Source organism: Episyrphus balteatus, chromosome 1 (assembly GCF_945859705.1).
Source record: "Episyrphus balteatus chromosome 1, idEpiBalt1.1, whole genome shotgun sequence".
Classification (NCBI taxonomy): Eukaryota; Metazoa; Arthropoda; class Insecta; order Diptera; family Syrphidae; genus Episyrphus; species Episyrphus balteatus.
Window position 1 is genome coordinate 27,108,482 of NC_079134.1, and position 18,922 is coordinate 27,127,403.

Here is an 18,922-nt window from a genome sequence, read left to right on the forward strand (position 1 = left end):
ATGTTTTTTTGTATTGCCCGCGGATATAGAGTAATGCAAGCCCGGGAGACTTGCCTCCGCTTTCTGAGGCTAACTCATTGAATCTCACAGACGGATCAATTAATTAAAATAGGGATATCAAGAACTGTTCTTCATTATTTTATCGTAATTTTAGAAAAAGTTCAGCTGCCTCATAAATGCTTCCTTCCAATAAGCGAATGAGTTTTTTTTATTTTTGCTCAATTTTCCATGGGACTTTTGATTTGAAACGACCTATAGCTTCTTATACAGTCAGAGATTTGAGTCACATTAGAGTGATTCCTATCGGTGACAATTTATTTTTTTTAATTTTAAATAAAAATTTAAGTATTAATTCAACAAACGTATTTAGTCCTTTACAAATATATGTAAATTTACTTCTATTTTTCTTTTTTTTTTATAGTTCCAAACCGCAAGCAGTTGTTGAAAAAAATTCATTTTTACGGTGCACAGCATTAAATTTCGGTTATTATATTTTATAGAAAATCTAGTTTTTATATTTTGCCAGATAAATATAAATAAACAAACTTCAATTCTGTCAACTTTCAAGCTAGATTTTTAGAACTTTTTTTAGTACTTTTTATGTGACATTTTTGGCTTTTTGTTTATTTTGTTTACGTGCTCACACTACATGTGATTTTAGCTGCGTTCCTTTGGAAATATTTAACTACTTTTTAGTACTTAAAGCTGCTTTGAACAACTTTTTCTGTATAGCAAAGTAGTTCAAAGTAGTTTTTAGTACTAAAAAGTAGATAAATATTTCCAAAGGAACGCAGCTTTTATATTCGAAACATGACATACTGGGGGTCAATTCCCGATCTGTGAAACTGTGAAGTAAAAAAATAATATCATTTCAATTTTCACAACGTTTTTTTTCATTTACCCTTTATGCGTTTCTCAAACTCAATGTGATAAGATGTGTACTAAAAAGTACTAAATATTTGTTTATTATTTTTCACAAAAATATTCGGTTGTGTTACCTAAATAATTTATCATGTGAAAAGATTTAGATATTTCGCGACCTTAGGACAACAAGGTTCTAACTGACATTTTTTCCAAAATTGAGTTATATATTGCATTACACTAAAAAGGCTACGCTCTTTCGATTGCCGCTATCCAAATTTGGCTATCTCTGTCCGATTATGAAATAACTCATGAAATTGAAGCCAACAAGGTTATATCTACAAACACTAAATATGAATTTAAGTTCACAAAGTTCTAATTGCCAGATAGAACCTTTTGCCTTAAAAAACAAAAAATATTTCGTAGATAGAACCTAGTTGAATTTTACGTCGTAAATAGAACCTTATTGCTGTAAATGAATATTTAAACATATCATCATTAGAACCTAGTACTCCTTGGAATAACTGGTATTACAATACCCAATTCAATACCTACATTCCTAAATATATGAAATTAGTGCTGTGAATTCAATATAAATTGTTAAAAAATGCTGTGAGCTTATTTAATTTTTACTTATGTACATGAAACTTCATCCTTTCTGTTTTTTCTTTTATAACACTGCACACAAGGTTTTGGATGAATAAACTATACAATACTTTTCCAAGGGTTTTTGGTGTGTTGAACTCGAATCCGGGGTCAGAAATATTCTATCAGCTTTAGTTTTTGAAATATTGCCATTAGAAAATGCAAAAACACGTTTTTTGGCTGATAGCTCTGGTCAACAAAGTTTGACTATTTTTATTATGAATAAACCAAACTAATACTTTTCCAATAGTTGCCTAACTCGAATATAAATTCAGATATATTCTCTCGGTCTTAGTTCTTGAAATATTGCCGTTAGAATTTGCAAAAAAAAACGTGTTTTGGCTGTTTTTGAGGTTATGCTATGATGTAAGGTACCTTTTGTCAGCATAATTTTTAACGGTTTCTACATTAGAACTGTTATTTTTTTTATTTGAAAATCAGTTTAAATATTTCCGATATCAATTTTATTTTCCAAGATATCTTAAGTTTAAGTACGTGAGTTTTGGCTTATTTTATCAATAACGTTATTTCAAACTGCAGTAACTTCAAATTAAAATATCTCGGATTATAAAAAAAACATCGCAAAGATTTAAAGCAGAAAAGCAATTTTTATACAAACCTTCACAAAAAGTGTTGAAAAAAATTCTCTCACATTGCAGCATAGATTCAGAAACAGGTGTTTTTGCATTTTTTAACGGTAATATTAAAAAAACGGGAGCTGATAGAATGTTTCTGAATTCTGATTCGAGTTCAGCACACCAAAAACCTTTGGAAAAGTATTGTTTGGTTAATTCCCTAAACAAACAAAGTTCTATCTGAAAAACTAAATTCCTTATCGTGGCGCAAAGTTCTATCTGGTAATTTAGAACCTTCTTGTCCTACGTTTATTTACCTTATCGTTGAGCAACAAAGTTCTATCGATTTTTTTAATTATAAATTATTGATTAACTATTCTTTATAGTTTTTATTGAATTAATGCAACAAAATCCATGAAACAATATAATGTAAAAATTGAAGAACATGTTTAGAATCAAGTTTTGGTTTAGAAGTTATATACGATGAAATATTACATCTTCGTTTTCTCTAAAGTGATAAGAGTGCAGATAGAACCTTCTTGTCCTAAGGTCGCGATTTGTTTAGATTTTTTTTACAAATCAAGCATCGAATTTATAATGAAAACGTGAAAACTTATCACTTCACAGTTTCACAGATCGGGAATTGACCCCCTGCTCTACATTCTTTTTTAAATTATTAAAAATAAGGAAAAAAAGAAGTATCATACGGGCTTAAGTATTTGGTTTTATTATTTTTCGAATTAAAATCAAAAAATTAATAGCTACTGAGTTGTAGAAAAAACAAGTCTAATACAAATTTTCTTTTTAAAATTTCAAATTACCTACTCCAAAAAATTTCTTAATAGGTAACAAAGAATTTTTGGTATATTTTTTTTAAGAGCGGTGTAATTTTTTCGTAAGAGAGGTTTAAAAAAAAATAGTTTTTTTTATAAATAATTAAGATTAAATTTTAAAAAACTAAAAGTACGCTTTTATCACGCACTAAAAACTATAAAATAATTTAATTGGCTTATTAGAAGTGGTTAGATCAAAAAGTAGAACGCATTTTTGTTGTACGTACTTTTATAAAGTTTGAAAAAAGCGCTCGATGCTTTTTGATCTAATCATTTCCAATAAGCCAATTAAATTATTTTATAGTTTTTAGTGCATGATAAAAGCGTACTTTTAGTTTTTTAAACTATTTATTTTATTTTCATCTGCTTTCATTTAGAGCCAAAGAAAATTTGTCCTTAAAATACATTTTTGCCAATATAATAGATTTCAACTTTGAATTTACATCTTTTAGTCAAGAGAATCATACAAAAAATACCCCTTCAAAATGTCATCCCAATTGAATCGTTTATTTTCAAAACATTATAAGTTCATTTGTTCAAAAAAAGTTTCTGATAACATATGTTTTTTGTATCTATTAATCAAAATTTTAATTCATAACAACAAATAAAATCATCCTTTTCGTGGGTTTTACAAAAAAAAAATTCAAAATGGACTTATCATGTTTTGAAAATAAACGATTCAATAATTTAAGCTGTTAAGCAGTTAGACAAGCCTTATTTTCAAATATTTTCAGAGAAACAAAAATTGTTTGCCAGAGTTAATAGGCACACAAGTTTCAAAGAATATCATGCTTTTTTGCATTTTGGAATTTTCAACAGTCTCACTGCTGGAAAAAGGACCACTATAAAGCTAAATGGCTCGCAAAAATTTTTTCTCGCATCCTATGAGAATTTTCAGAAACTGCAAATACAGTTCCTATATGTATAACCTATTTTAACCCATTTTCAATGTCAAAGCCTACATGAACATAAAATTTGCCTAAATGTGATAAAGTATCTTTTACAGCGCAATTAATATTCCACCTCCAACTATCTGTGTGTTTGCTTACACGAAACAACCATGTTTCTTAGAAGCAGATGACGTCATACAAACAGGTCATTGCCGGGTAGTAGACTTTGTTGGTCTTCCTCCAAACAAAATTCCTCACTTCAATTTAAAAATAGTGTCAATTAATCGTGACCGCTTTCCAGTTTTTTCTCAACAGATAATTCCTCTTAAAAAACATTCTTTCAAAGAAAAACATCGGGATTCATAGCAAAAAGAACTTTCTGTTCAATTAATGAATTCAAAGTCCTAAAAACGGCCCACAGTGGCCCATTTAGACAAAAGTGCTTGCAATATTCATTTTTCGGGTGGGTCGATAATGAAAACTTTTAGATCACTGGATTCACAAATGGTTGGAGCTCGAGTATTCGAACAAAATTTTCAATTTGGGTTATTGGTGTGCCTTATAGAGCAAGTCAAAGTTAATAATTTTTTACTATAAAAAAAAAATCTGTTTTTTAATTTTTTTTCTTAGCTTTGAGTGTTAAAACTAGGAAGAGGGCTCCTAAAACGTTTTGATTCTTAATTTTACTTGCTCAATAGGGCAAGTATTGGTTTCGTGTAAAAAAAAAATTCGAGGTTTTAATCAAAACTAACAGTACGATGATGGAGAAGCCCAAAAAAGTGGGTTTCGTCATGACGTCCGTCGGTCTGTGCGTCGGTGCGTCCGTGCGTCCGTGCGTCCATCTGTACAAGTAGCTACAGCCTAAACGAGTGGACGGATTTTCTTGAAATTTGGTATGGATGTTTTTTTCGTAATTTCCAAGGTTGATTTTTGTTTGTTTTTTAATATCTCGCTTAAAACGTATACCTCCCATACAAAATTTTCGAGTTATTGCAATTTTATCGAAAACGGCTCTAACGATTTCGATTAAATTTAGCACACGTAATGCTGTATATAGTTCTAACATAACTGCGTTTTTAGTTTTTCTCAAAAAATACGGATAGTGGAAATATGGTCATTATATTTTTTAAATCGCGGATGTCGGCTCTTCCCGTACATTATTATGGAGTTATTGCAATTTTCTCAAAAATGGCTCTAAGGATTTTGATAAAATTTTGCATACGTAATATTCAAAGTAATTGCAGTAAAACTGCGTTTTTAGTTTTTCTCAAAAAAGTCAAGTCAAATAAAAAAAAATTTTATTTAACTAACATTTGGCCTCCATGCCGGCTCTTCCCCTACATCAACCAAATTTCTTAAAAATACTCTCCAGAAATGATGAGTTTTTTACAAACTACCCCGGACTTAGATGATAGTTTTAAAGAAATCTAGTGTTTTTTATGTCTTAATTTGTTACTTTTATCTTTTTCCACTGTTTGACTTGTAATATATCACTGAAATACATTATAAATGTACTCTTCTATAAAGAAAAATAAAAAAATTGCATAAAAATAAAAAACAAAAAAAATACTTTTCTCCCCACTGTTTCACTCGAATTGGTTCCTTTCCTTTTTCCCCACTGTGTTACCTAACTCAGATTACTTCAGAAATTGATTTTTGACGATTGTAATCAAAATACCATTATGTTTACAACCTTATCTAAAACTTCTTATTTTAACACCAAATTCTGAAACACCCTGTAAAGTTTTTTTTGGAAACTCACAATTTTCATAGCCTTGGAAATTTCCTTCAAGATAAAAAAAAAAATTGTGGCGATGTCTTTATTTGTTAAGAAGATATTAATTTTGCAAGCAAAAAAGTCAAAACGGGCCACTGTGCGGCCTTTGTTAATAATAATAGTTTTTTTTTCTATTCGAAGCTAGATCATATCTTTTTAAAATCATACACCACCCTTCCTTAATTTTTTTTCTGTGAAAAAAATATAACTTGAGACATAAACAGAAAGATTGTGAAAGCCGCCAGAATCCAGAGAAAAACATTATTAGTTGAATATCATTCGTATTGAAATACCTAACCGATATTCTTTAACGAAAAAAAATCTTCAGTCAGAGAATAATATCAAAAAAAAATTCAACTTTTTATCTATGCAAATCAATCAATTTCAATTCATATACAAAACATACATTCACTCAAATACAAAAATCATATCCTCTATCAATCAATCACGCAATCAAACCCATATTCTATCTCTATTAACTATAATCTATTACAAAAAAACTTACTTCCAGAAGAAAACAGTAGCTCCAAAATTTCTACTCAAAACCACACCTCATCATGTATATTTTCCATCAACCATCAAAATATCCTCTGCATCCAAAAAATCCAATCAAATTCATAAATTTCGTTTCATAAATTCAATATATTGATAGAGAACAAAAGGTAAATTAATTGCATGGGTTATTGCATTAATCTCTCTTACTGGGTCTTCAATATTGCTACTTGCTATATACCCCAGTTAAAGATGCAACAAAAATTAAAGCTTTCAAGGGGTAAAAATCCGAGCTCTCTATATCTCTCTCTCTAGGTACAGAGACTGCAAAAATTTCTCCAACCTTTTATGAAACCTTATAAAATGCCCTTTGAAAATCTCAAAGCTTGCAAACGTTGCTGAAGTCTTGTCGTGAGCGGATTGTTTTAAAGGAATAGTATCTGTAAAGTGTGTTCTGATTTTATCTGAGAGCAAAAAAATAAAAAAGAATCTTCTACCTTTTTGGATTACAAAAACAACAACAAAAAAAACGAACGAACCTTCTTTTGTGTAAAAGTTGATTGCAAAATCTCGCATCTTTTGTTGAAAAAGAAAAGCAAAATTCCCTAGAAAGTGCACATATTCATATAGAAATATTGAAAAACCCGTGGACTCGAATTCTTGAATAGAACAAAAAAAAAAAAAACTTTTCATTTTTTTCACAAAATTGACATAGATTTTCAACCCTCCTATAGTTCCCGTACGAACACCGACTTCGTCGTCTACCCAGAGAGTAAACTGAACAAAAAAAGGGGGAAACTAGACAAATCGATTTTCCAAGAAGTGCAGAAAGCTATTCATTCAAAGACTCAATAAAAAAAAATCAGTTTAACAGTAAAAGAAGTTAATTTACTAAAAATTAAAAAATAAACAAAGAAATTATATAAAAAGTTATTAAAAACTAAAAAGTTTATAAACAAAAGACCCACCTTAATTGTATTTTATAAAAATATATCTGAAAAAAAAGCATTTATATAATCAAATTACGAATTTATATAAAAAAAAATAATTTAATTAAATTAAAAAATAATTAAAAAACTTCTAACCAATAGAAAAACTGCCAGAATCTTATATTTTGGACCATAGTTGAGTATAACCAAAAAAACTAACTCTAAATTTAAACTTTAACTACAAAAAGACTTAATTGAATAGGAGAAAACTATAAACAAAAACTTAACCCAAAACCACCCCCCCCTCCTCAAAAGTGTATAGAATAATTTAAGTTTCAAAAAGTTATTAAAAAAATCACAACAACGGAGCCATTACTTAAAAACCACTTTAACGTAGACGTCCAGGACGAACCTACAAGGCTTAAAGGGCGTGTTCTGCTGAAGAAGATATCGCCGCATCGGTAACCCTTAATCCAGAACAACGTTTCCCATCAAACGTTAAATTAAAACTAAATAATAAATAAAAACCATAAAAATTATACTACACAAAATTATTATCAAATAACCAAATATTTCAATGTCTATAAGAAAATTAAAATAAAATAAAAAATAAAATAAAATTCTCCACTGTTCAAAAAAAATATAAATTGCATTTACTATATACCCAGACACACACACAAAAAAAAACAAGTAGAAGATATAAAAATGGATACAATAATATTTAGTAATAGTTTAATCTAGAAAATTAATTATATACAATAATCTTATATAAAATTTAAAAATTATATATAAATGAAAATATATACATCCTGCCAAGTTGAAAGGCACCATTTTTTCTTTGTTTAACAAAAAGACAAAAAAATCTGATCCTAAAAATAATAAAAAGGATATCAGATAAAAAAAATCTATTGATGGACTTAAAATTAAAAAATTAAAAACGTAATACCTAATTGCATTTAAAATTTTAAACTAAAGTTTAAAAAAAAAAGTAAAAATAAATTGAATTTTTGACAAAAAATTAAAAAAAAAAAACACATCACTGCATTTAATAAAAAAAAAGTTAATAAAAAACAGTAAAAAAAAAAAACAAATTCACAACATCTCTTACAAGTGTCGTTTTTCAAACGATGGAAAAATCTGAAAAATTTTCAGACTATTTATTCGCTAAAATGGGTCCACCACATGGTACAACCGTCAACGGTACTCAAATGCCACCGAAAACAACCGAACGCAGTGAGGCACCTATCGAGTTGACCGGTTACAAGAAGTGGCTGCATGAAAATATGATGCTGCTGGTAACGCTGTCTGGAGTTCTATTGGGTGTTACATTGGGTGAGTAGTTAATATCTTTTTATTTATTCAACTATGATTTGTTGTTGCATTTATGAAATTTTTTACCAAACAAAATTTAAAAAAGACACAATTTAAACAAAATCGCCATTATGATTTTTTATGCTCAATTTTGTAAGGAATTATTTTTGAAAAGGAGTTTTTGAGAAAAGAAAAAAAAAATACAGAAAATCCTTACTGTATCGAACATTGACTCCTAAATTTTTTGTACTGCATTTTCTTTTAGTTGGCTCATATCCAATCAATTTATCATTCGCTTTGTTGTGTGGTAGTTTAATGATGATTCATTTTTTGAGCTAAGAACTTCTGCAAAATGTACCTGATACAGGATTTGATAGAAACAAAGAGATAAAAAAGGGCTTTTTTTAAGAGAAATATAAGAATTTTTAAATTATTTAAAATAATCAAAATAATTCATTGATGAATTCATACAAATCAGGACATTTTGAATAACAAACAAATTCTTTTCAGATTTTTTTTTTTCTTTCAAATAGTACTAATTTGAAACCATAACTCATGACAAAATTGGATAAGACAAATCGTCGCCGTAAAGCAAAATTGTTCTAAGTCACAAAAAGCAAATTTTACAGGGCACGATTTTTAAGTTTCTGCTCGTTTGCCATTCAAGTTATGTTTTTTATAAAGTTTGTTCTTTTCTCTTGAATAAAATATACAAGTTTACCTCATTAGAAGGTGCATACTATTTTGTAATATTTTTTAAAACTAAAAACCCAAAATTGGAGATAGAACAATTTCTATACAAGTACGTTTTTTCCTTAAATAAAAAGTTGACTTAGAACAAAATATGATGGGACTTAGAACAATCAAGAATACTCGGGCTCATTTTCAATAGGCTACTTCGCTGTATTTATTGTTTTATGTCCCATTAAATTATATTATCTGTGGAATGAAATTTTTTTGACAAAAACGGTTTTCAAATTCGGAAAGAGCACCCTCAAATTAGTCAAACTGCATCATTAACTCATTTTCGGTAAAAAGTGGATTTAGAACAATTTTGCTTTACGCCGACGATATGTAAATATGTTAATTGTTTCTGTAAAATGAATCACTCAGCAGTCCAAAGAACAGAAAGTTAACAAACAAAGTAACAATTACACCAGAACTTCTCATTTTTATATGAGTCTGAATACAAATTAACTGGGCGAAGATTTATAAAGACAAGAACACATTGAACAAAAATTTTTATTGCTAGGCCATTTTTTGAAGTGAAAACTTCTTTAGTATCGTAGTGATTTGAAACAAGATGAAACGAAAACGCGACACGACTTCAACTTGTTATAACTTTTTTGTTTTAATAGACAGATAAATGAAATTTGTACTGTAAATAGGTAATTAAATAAATTATAATTATACAAAATTTCAATTAATTTCATATTCAAAATTCGGAGATAACGGTAAAAACATGTTCTTTTCCAACACACGTTACATCTTTTGATCTAGTGCACATACAAATTTGGTTTAACTTTAACACGCATGCTGATAACATAACCTTTTATTTGATATATCACACATAACGTTACGTGCTCTACAAGTTACACAATCTTAAATTAAAAAAATTTAAAAATACCTCAAAACACCTGTGGAGATCTGTTGGCGATGACCAGCTACCAGTGTTGGAAGTACCGTAATCTCAGTCTGGAAATTCGACATGGTTGACTTTAAAAAATTCTAACTTCTCTTGTAGACATCTTTGAAATAAGATTTATACATAATTATACAAGGTGAAACAATAAGCTTTCACATGGTATAAAATTTTTTATAGGTTGTCAAACAAAAAAATTGATTTAATAGCATGAGAACATAAAAATAAATGTTTTTTTTGCTTTTTGGATGAAATTTCATCGAGTTTAAAAAATTCTAGCTTTTTTTGTAGATGTCTCATAGACTTGATCGATATATATATTTTGAGCTAAGACAATAAGCTTTCACATTATATAAAATTTATCTAGGTTGTTATATAAAAATCATGGATTTGAAGGTGATAGAATGAAAATAGGTAGATTTTTTCTATTTTTTTTTTTTTTTTCAAGAAAAACGATTTTTAAGGTTTCACTTCTACCACGTGTGAATTACACACATGATTTTTTTTTTTAATTATTTCGTTATTGGTATCAAAATTTTAAAAAAATAAATAATAAACAAAATTTAATGCAAAATTTTGAAAAAACCAGCTGAGTTTTCAAAATCTTAATACTTTTGATCTGTAAAATTCTTTTTATGCTCTGCATTTTAAAATGTACTTTAGTGCATCTTTCAATAAAACTGGTGAATGGAGATCTCTTTCAATGTCGTAATTGTCATAAGAGTCAAAATTAAAAAAAAAAAATAATTTAAAAAAATTATATGATTTCAACTCTAGAAGGGCAAAATTTACGACTGACAATACTTGTACTAAAAATAGTACGGACGAAATTTTTACCAAATACAAGTTCTTAACACCCAAATTCAAAAAAGGAAGCGGATCATAATTCCGGTTTTCAAAATTCAGCATTTTTAAAAAATTCCGTTTTTCAAAATTCTTTTTTTTTTTTATTTTGATATTTAATAATATACATCAATCTTTTAATAATTTTTTTAAATTAATCGATTAAAAAAAAGTGAATATTAAAAAAATGACAAAGTAGGGGAAGGTGGCCTAAAATGGCCCCCCTAAGGAAAATGTCCTATATCTCGAAAAACAGTAGCATTCAAACTTAAATGCTATATACTTTTCAAAGTTTAATATATTACTCTCACATTTTTTTCATTTGCGAGTTGAAAAAGTTCCAAAAAGTATTTAATTTTTTTAATTTTCAAGACGTCTACAAATTTCACTGATCAAATTTACCCGGGTAAAATGGCACACTGTCCAAACATACGTGATTTTAAATGCAAAATTGAATCAAAGGGCTTCTTTTCCATTTTATTGGAACAAGTGGTGCTTATTCCCCCCAGATCTTTCATCGAGTCATTCAAAACCCAGTTCTTGTTGGTTGCTCGTCTCTTTTTTGTAGTTTTTGCAACTTTGAGTGTTTTGGAAGCCCTTTTCTAGGTTTTTGTCGGAATCAAGGGCTTTCCTCAGTCCAGGACTTCCTCTCTGTACATCGTTCATAAATAGCAACTATTTTCACTTTAAAAAAATGAAAATGTGAAAAAAAAATTTAAAATGACATGTGATATAGGTATGCCATTTTACAAGAGCACTAAGTAGGCCATTTTGCCCATTTTGAGTTTTTTCAATTTAATTTTTACACCAAAAAATTTAAATTCGTTTTAAACCAACTTATTTCAGTTAATTAATAAGAAATACTTCATGCATACACACTAGAGTGACCGCAACTCCCATAGAAAAAATTTTTTGTCGAATTTTTTTCGGGGGAACCTCATAAAATGTTCCGCCTTTGCAGATTTTTAGATAGCCAAAATTTCAGCTCGATTGGATAACTCTAAATGGTGCCGACACTCGCTCAAAGTATAAAAAATCTCTGTTTTTTCACTGTTTTTCGAAGAAAATTAGCTCTAGCTCCCAAACAGATCGGGTTATTTTCACTTTTTATATATTTAATTAAAGGTAGTGTTGTTACACATAATTCAGATGCTTAATTTGTTTAGTTTTACTAAAAAAGAAAAATATTGTCATCAATTTAAATTTTCAGTACTTACCACAAAAAGAGCTGAAGTGCAAACTCGATTTAAAATTAAACTTTTTTTTAACTGTTTTATTCTGCGGATAGGGATAGATAGAATGGATGTTTCTCTATATCTGGGCCCTCGGGTAGCAAAAGTATGAGGTATAGTCGTGGGGTGAAAGAGCTATTAACAATGAAACTTTCTTTGTTATTGTATCGATGTAAGGCATCTGATAGAAATGCTTCTCGCATAATTATAGCTACAATAGAAGCACTAGGGCAAAATCCAATTGACTTTGTAGTTTCAAAATTAAACTTACATTCAACAAGAAAAAACTTTTGCTTGGTTTAATGCCCCAAGAGCTTATCTGGCTCCTAAACAAGATCTTGATCTTTTGCGTAATTGCATTGAATAACAAAGATATTTCAGAGCAGGCAGGTCTGGCGTTCTTTGACCTTACTTTACCAGATGGCGAACAAAATTAGAAACGGCCAACATAATTTTGAAAACCAGTGAAACGGAAACCAACAGAATAGTAAATCCAAAGCTACAGACACATGAAGATGAACAATTTGTCACAGCAGGGTTAAAAAATATTGTGAACAAAGAAACATTGAACTTTTTCAGCCGATTGAAAATAGACACAAGTTTTCTCAAAGAACCTCCAAATCTTTGGCCCGAAAATTCGCATTTTAAAGAAGGCTTTAAAAAAGTGCAATAACTTAAAGTCGTAAATGACATGACAGAAAGAGGAGTCAAATTAATAACCGATTTTAATAACCTTTTTAAGTAAAAATGAGGAACAAAAACAATATGTACTTCAAGTAGTCAGTGAGGGCCGAAAATTGTATCCTGATGCTTCCAAAACTACTTTGTAAATCTCTTGATTAAATTTTTTTAGTATTTACTTCATTAATTATGTATAAGAAATGTAACACGATGTTATTTTTTTTTTGTTTTTTAGGCCGTGTGTGAATTGCGTAAAATAGTTCACATAGTGTAAAATATTTGACACTGTTGAGGTGAATAAAAAATTTTCAGCTGTTAAAAATTTATTGGGCTCTGGGACCTGGTTAAATTTGAGTTAAATTTTTTTTGCAGATGGTTTTGTTTTGTTTTTTTTTTTTATTTTATTAAAAAGGAGTTTCATAGCAGAAAAGAGGCAGAGAAAAATATTAAACAATAAGCCATACAGCTGAAATTTTTTTGTTCACCTCAATAGTGTCAAAAATTTTACACAGTATTAACTATTTAACGCAATTCACACACAGCCTTAGAATTCTGTTAAATGTTTCGTTTTTTTAAATAAAACAGTTTAAAAAAAAGTTTCATTTTAAATCGAGTTTGTACTTCAGCTCTTTTTGAGGTAAGTACTGAAAATTTAAATTGATGACAAAATTTTTTTTTTGGTAAAACTAAACAAATTTAGCATCTGAATTATGTGTAGCAACACTACCTTTAATTAAAACAACAAAAACATTACTGTTAAAAAAAGAGCCAAGTTCTCCTATGTTGAAATTATGCTGGCACAAAAAGTATTGAGATGTAAAAGTGTACCAAGTTCTAAAGTTTGTTTTCAAATTCGTATCAATAAAATTTTGATTGTTCTCTTGACAATTTTTCTTTTAATTACCGATTTTAAAGTTATTTCAAAAATTGCCAAGTAAACAATCAAAATTTTATTGATACGAATTTGAACCCAAACTTTAGAACTTGGTACACTTTTACATCTCAATACTTTTTGTGCCAGCATAATTTCAACATAGGAGAACTTGGCTCTTTTTTTAACAGTAATGTTTTTGTTGTGATTTCACTACTTTTTGCAAGGTATGGCTGTAGAATTGAAAATCTCTATATTTGATGAAAATTCAGCGGATATGGGCGGTTGCCACGCCCCCTGGCTGAAATTCTCAAACTTTGTATAAACTACTAGCTCTACCATTCCACTAAATTTCAAGATTCTACGATAATCAGAAGTGCTCCATAATATTTGATGAAAATTCAGTGGAAATGGGCGGATGCCACGCCCCCTGAATTGAAAATCTCAAATTTTCGGTTTTTTCCTTTGTATACACCACAAGTCCTATCACCGTGTAAAATTTCAAGTTTCTACGATATCGGGAAGTTCTCCATAATTTTGATGATCTGTCAGTGAGTGAGTGAGTGAGTGAGTGAGTGAGTGAGTCAGTCAGTCAGTCAGTTACGGTTTTTGCGATTTTTGAAGCCCTATATCTCAGAAACTACTCATCGTAGGAGGCTGAAATTTTGTGAGGTGTTTGGTTTTGACTAGCTCAACAAATGTAGCGAGTTTGAAATTTCTAGCATCTTTGGTGTGGAAGTTAGAGGGGTGTCGAAAATGGCCTGAGTTGTTTCCTGTAAATAAGGGTGTAGTGCCAAAGTTGCTAGAGAACTTGGCTGGGCACTACCGTGCCCCTTGATATATAAAAAGTGAAAATAACCCGATCTGTTTGGGAGCTAGAGCTAATTTTCTTCGAAAAACAGTGAAAAAACAGAGATTTTTGATACTTTGAGCGAGTGTCGGCACCATTTAGAGTTATCCAATCGAGCTGAAATTTTGGCTATCTAAAAATCTGCAAAGGCGGAACATTTTATGGGGTTCCCCCGACCAAATTTCGAAAATCGATTTCTTGCGGTCACTCTAGTACACACATTAACTTCTTTTTCCAAAATACTTTATACTTTTTTTTTCAAATTTCACAAAATTTTAACGAGTGTACTTTTTGATGTGGATAGAGACAGTTTGACCTGTCAAATTTCAAATAATGGCTTGAAGTTCCTGAAATTTCGTATATGTTGGTTTTGCCAGATAAACTAAAGAATCGCGTTCATAAAACTTTCTAATTATTTTCGATTCTACGATTTCTAGCAAGGGGGCCATTTTACCTTGATGTGCCATTTTAGGCCACTTTCCCCAAAGTTAGTAATCAAATAAGCAGCAATTTGTGTGAAAAGATGATTTGACAAAATTCTTCCAAAAATTAAAAAAAAATGAAAATGCTAAGAAGCGCGTTGTTATAAAGATTTTCAAAACTCTTTTTAAATTTTTGACAGAATTTTATAAAACAAAATTATGAAAAGCAGAATATTAAAAAGCAGAATTTTGAAAAAAGAATTTTTACCCCGGCCGGATTTTAACTACAACTTTTCAACAAAAGCAAACAAATTAGAATATTTTCGAAAATATTGAAATATTTGTTTTGAAAAATTTTAATATTACAGTTACTCAAACACTTCTGTATACAAATTTTCTTTTAAATCAGTTTAATCATTTTGGAAAAATTCGAAAATATTTTTTTCTGGTTTTAAAAGTAAGACCTTTTTTTTTGCTTATGTAAGTCACCGGATTTTTTTAATCAAAATCGGTAGAGTCGCTTTTGAGAAAAACAGGCTTTTGTATTTTGTTCATTATGTCAGGCACCGCACCGTTTGAACAAATCGCTTCCTGTGAACTACCTTTCTCTAGTGGGAAAATATTCGCTTTTTCCTCGTGTAATTATATCCCACTTAAGGTGAGAAATAACTTTATAAAAAATTTGTATAAAGATATTTCTTACCTCCAATTTGATTTAAGTGTCCTAAGAAATTTGAGTACATTTGCAAACATTAAGTTTAATGTAACTTTCTAAAAAAAAAAAAAAAAGTAAGTCTAAAAAAAAGTGTAAAAGTGGGTCCCGCAGTTGTCTTTCTGTGTGTGGCAATCCATTTCCAAAAAGAATATGTCTTGCCCGTTTGATTACTATAATTTTTCAATTTGATATACAATTAAGAATACAAAACGAATTTTAAATGTTTTTTTTTCAAACTTTGAAACTCGAATATATTTTAAACGATTAGATAAACGAAAAAAGTGTACATATAACCCTTTTTAGTAGAGCGTTCAATTTCCTACAAGAATATGTATGTAAACAAAATTTGCTAAAAAGATGATTGATAAAAAAATGTTTTTTTTTTTTAAATATGAGATTGTTGTAAAAAAGAAAAACTGCGAAGCGGAGGATGTTACCATTAATATTAAGAGATCATTTTTTTGTAAGTATGTTCTAGAGGTACCCAGCGATCAATTTTAAGGTGTGAAAATAAAAAAATTCACTCAAGTTTTTTACAGTTAAAAGCCGTACTTTTTTATTTTTATTTATCAATAAATATTAAATAAGAGTTCCACAGACGTAATAGAATTCATTCACAAGATGAAACGAAAAAGCGACACGAAAAATCAATTGATCATAACTTTTTTATTTTAATAGATAGATGAATGAAATTTATAAAGTAGATAGGTAATTAAATAAATTATAATTGTGCAAAATTTCAATTAATTTCATATTCAAAATTCTGAGATAACGGTGAAAAGATGTTCTTTTCCTAAACACGTTATATCTTTTGATCTAGAGCACATAACATAACACATAACGGTACGTGCTCTACAAGTTATATAATCTTTAATTGAAAAACTTGAAAAATACCTCAAAACACATGTGAAGATTTGTTGCCGATGACCAGCCAGCAGTAGAGGAAGTACCGTAATCTCAGTTTGAAATTTAGACATGGTTGGCTTTAAAAAATTTTTACTTTTTTTGTAGGCATGGTAGAAATATGATTGAAGCGTCATATAAAAGGTGAAATAATAATGATATAAAATTTATTATAGGTTGTCTTTTAAAAAATGGATTTAATGGCGTTAGAAGAGAAAAGAGATTGATTGTTTTGCATTTTTTTATGAATTTATGATTGGGTTAAAAAAAATTCTAGCTCTTTTTGTAGATGTTGTATAGACATGGTCCATATAAATATTTTGAGCTGCAAAAAAAATGCTTTCAGATGGTATAAAATTTATTGTAGGTTGTCATGTAAAAAAAGTTATATTTTCTCGATTTTTTTAAATGATTTTTTATATGATTTATTATATGATATGATTATTTAAACAAAAAAAGGTGAAGTTATTTTCCATGTGAATGTAGTTCCCGTGAATGTGGTTCCCTGTACCAACACACAGAAAGACAAATGCGGGACCCACTTTTCCACGTTCTCTATCATCGTAATTTCATGCCTGATTGTTATCTCGAGTTCGATTTTTTTTATGAACCCTAAACTTGCCCTAAAGTCGATACCTACATATGTATATTGCAAGTAAAAAAATGCATTGGCTGGTCCCAATTCTAGCCCTGCAAACACATATTTCCGTTCTTTAACCACAATTTCTTATTCTCCTATTCTCTTTTCAAATTGTGCTGCAGTCAAGTCACTGTTTATTGGAAGAGAAAAACACTTTTTTCTTGGGTTAGAAGAGAAGCTGCATAGCTTTCCACTTGTGCCTTACGTGATTGACTTTATAACATTTTCCGCCTCCAGCTGTATCCTAAATCTTCACTGTTTGTTTTTTTTTTCTAATGGATTCTTAGAAACCGAATTTTTTTTGGATAGAAATCATTACTTAACTTTTTATTTAATTTACTTTTAACTTTTTCTTACATTTACTGTAATTTTGAAAAAATTAGTGTTAGAACCTCCTTCTGTAGCAAAGTTTGCTTGTAAAAAACCACAAGAGTTTAACCTTTTACTCAAGTAAACAAGTATCACACAGGATATCCTTATACCATATCCGCAATTTCGAATTAATTCTTCCTGGCAAAAGTTTGTTTATATACAGATAATTTTCCCCCTTAAACATTAATTAGTGCGATATATATAGGGAAAAAGTAATATCTTAATCAAATTACGGTTAATATCCACTCAGTCTAATAACTTTATTGCAAAAGCAGTGGGATATAATAAAACTAATTTTGACATCTAATCGATATTCTCTACACTCGTTTATCTGTTTTAGCATTTGAAAGTTAAACTAATAAAGTTTGTTTTACGATTCAGAAGGTAAAATATACAACAAAGATTAATTTCTAATTGTGTGATAAAGAAAAGCAAATTCTGATTATCACGAGAGTCCTTGAATTAATATACACGTGTTGAGGGATGCGTGTGACAGTAGTGACTCTATCGATTAACTTTGAATGACGTAAATGACTTCTAACATCACAACACACACATCAAGTGCGATTATATTCCTGAGTCCTGATTTTCATTTTTGTCACCACTCTTCAACGCATGCATATAGTGATGATGGTGATGTTGATGATGAGATGATGATGCATCAAAAAAAAAAAAAAAAAAAAATCCTTTCCTTAATCGTTGTGATATGCAACGTGCAACTACATGGTTATCAATGAAAATCCGCTTTAGAGCTCGTGGGTGTAACGTTTAGTTGGAACTATTACGACACTATATAGTAGAAAAATATTGCATGCTTAAGTAAAGAACAACAACAAATAACTATAACAACCTGCGGATATTGCTACACGACACGGATGCATAATAAACGATATTTTGTTTGCAAATCATTCGAACGTAATTGCGGGGGGTAAACGTTATTAATGGCCGATTTGAGTGATTGTCGTTGGCGGTCGACACGATGCATGGTGTGGTTTCTGCTTGCATAAATTCACATAACGTGACATTCCAGTGATATTCGGAATTTTGTTACAATTTTCTGGTTAGAAATCGATGTAATTAAGGTTTGGCACAAATACAAACAAAAGTTGAAGAGTTTTATAATTTATTGTGTAAGCAATAATTGAAACATTTGTATATTTTTATATAATAACGTAATGCATGTACTTACACTGAGGGAAAAAATAAATTGAAGTTGAAATGTAGTTGTTTCAAAGTTGAACTACTTTGATTTATGTGACTTTAAGATACGAAACCATCAAAAATTAACCTATTTTTCACGTTTATTTTAAAATGTCCATCTTCAACGCAAAATCATTCCGAATAATAGTTAAATCAATGTGGTTTTCATTTTTGATGGCTTTTCCCTCAGTGTATGTATCTTTACAATTATTACCATGTATGTACATTACAAATCTCA

At 29.5% G+C, this 18,922-nt stretch overlaps 1 protein-coding gene across 2 annotated transcripts in view; it reads left to right on the top strand.

Moving 5' to 3' along the window:
• LOC129907596 (excitatory amino acid transporter) overlaps positions 1-18,922 on the top strand; it is a 69,304-nt gene that overhangs the window by 23,018 nt on the left and 27,364 nt on the right. The window contains exon 3 of one of the 2 annotated variants that reach the window (XM_055983876.1): positions 8,155-8,334. In XM_055983876.1, coding sequence (XP_055839851.1) covers positions 8,172-8,334 — 163 coding nt within the window. In that variant the 5' untranslated portion in view covers positions 8,155-8,171. Of the gene's footprint in view, positions 1-8,047; positions 8,335-18,922 lie in introns of those variants that run through there. The other variant, XM_055983875.1, reaches the window with a different exon arrangement.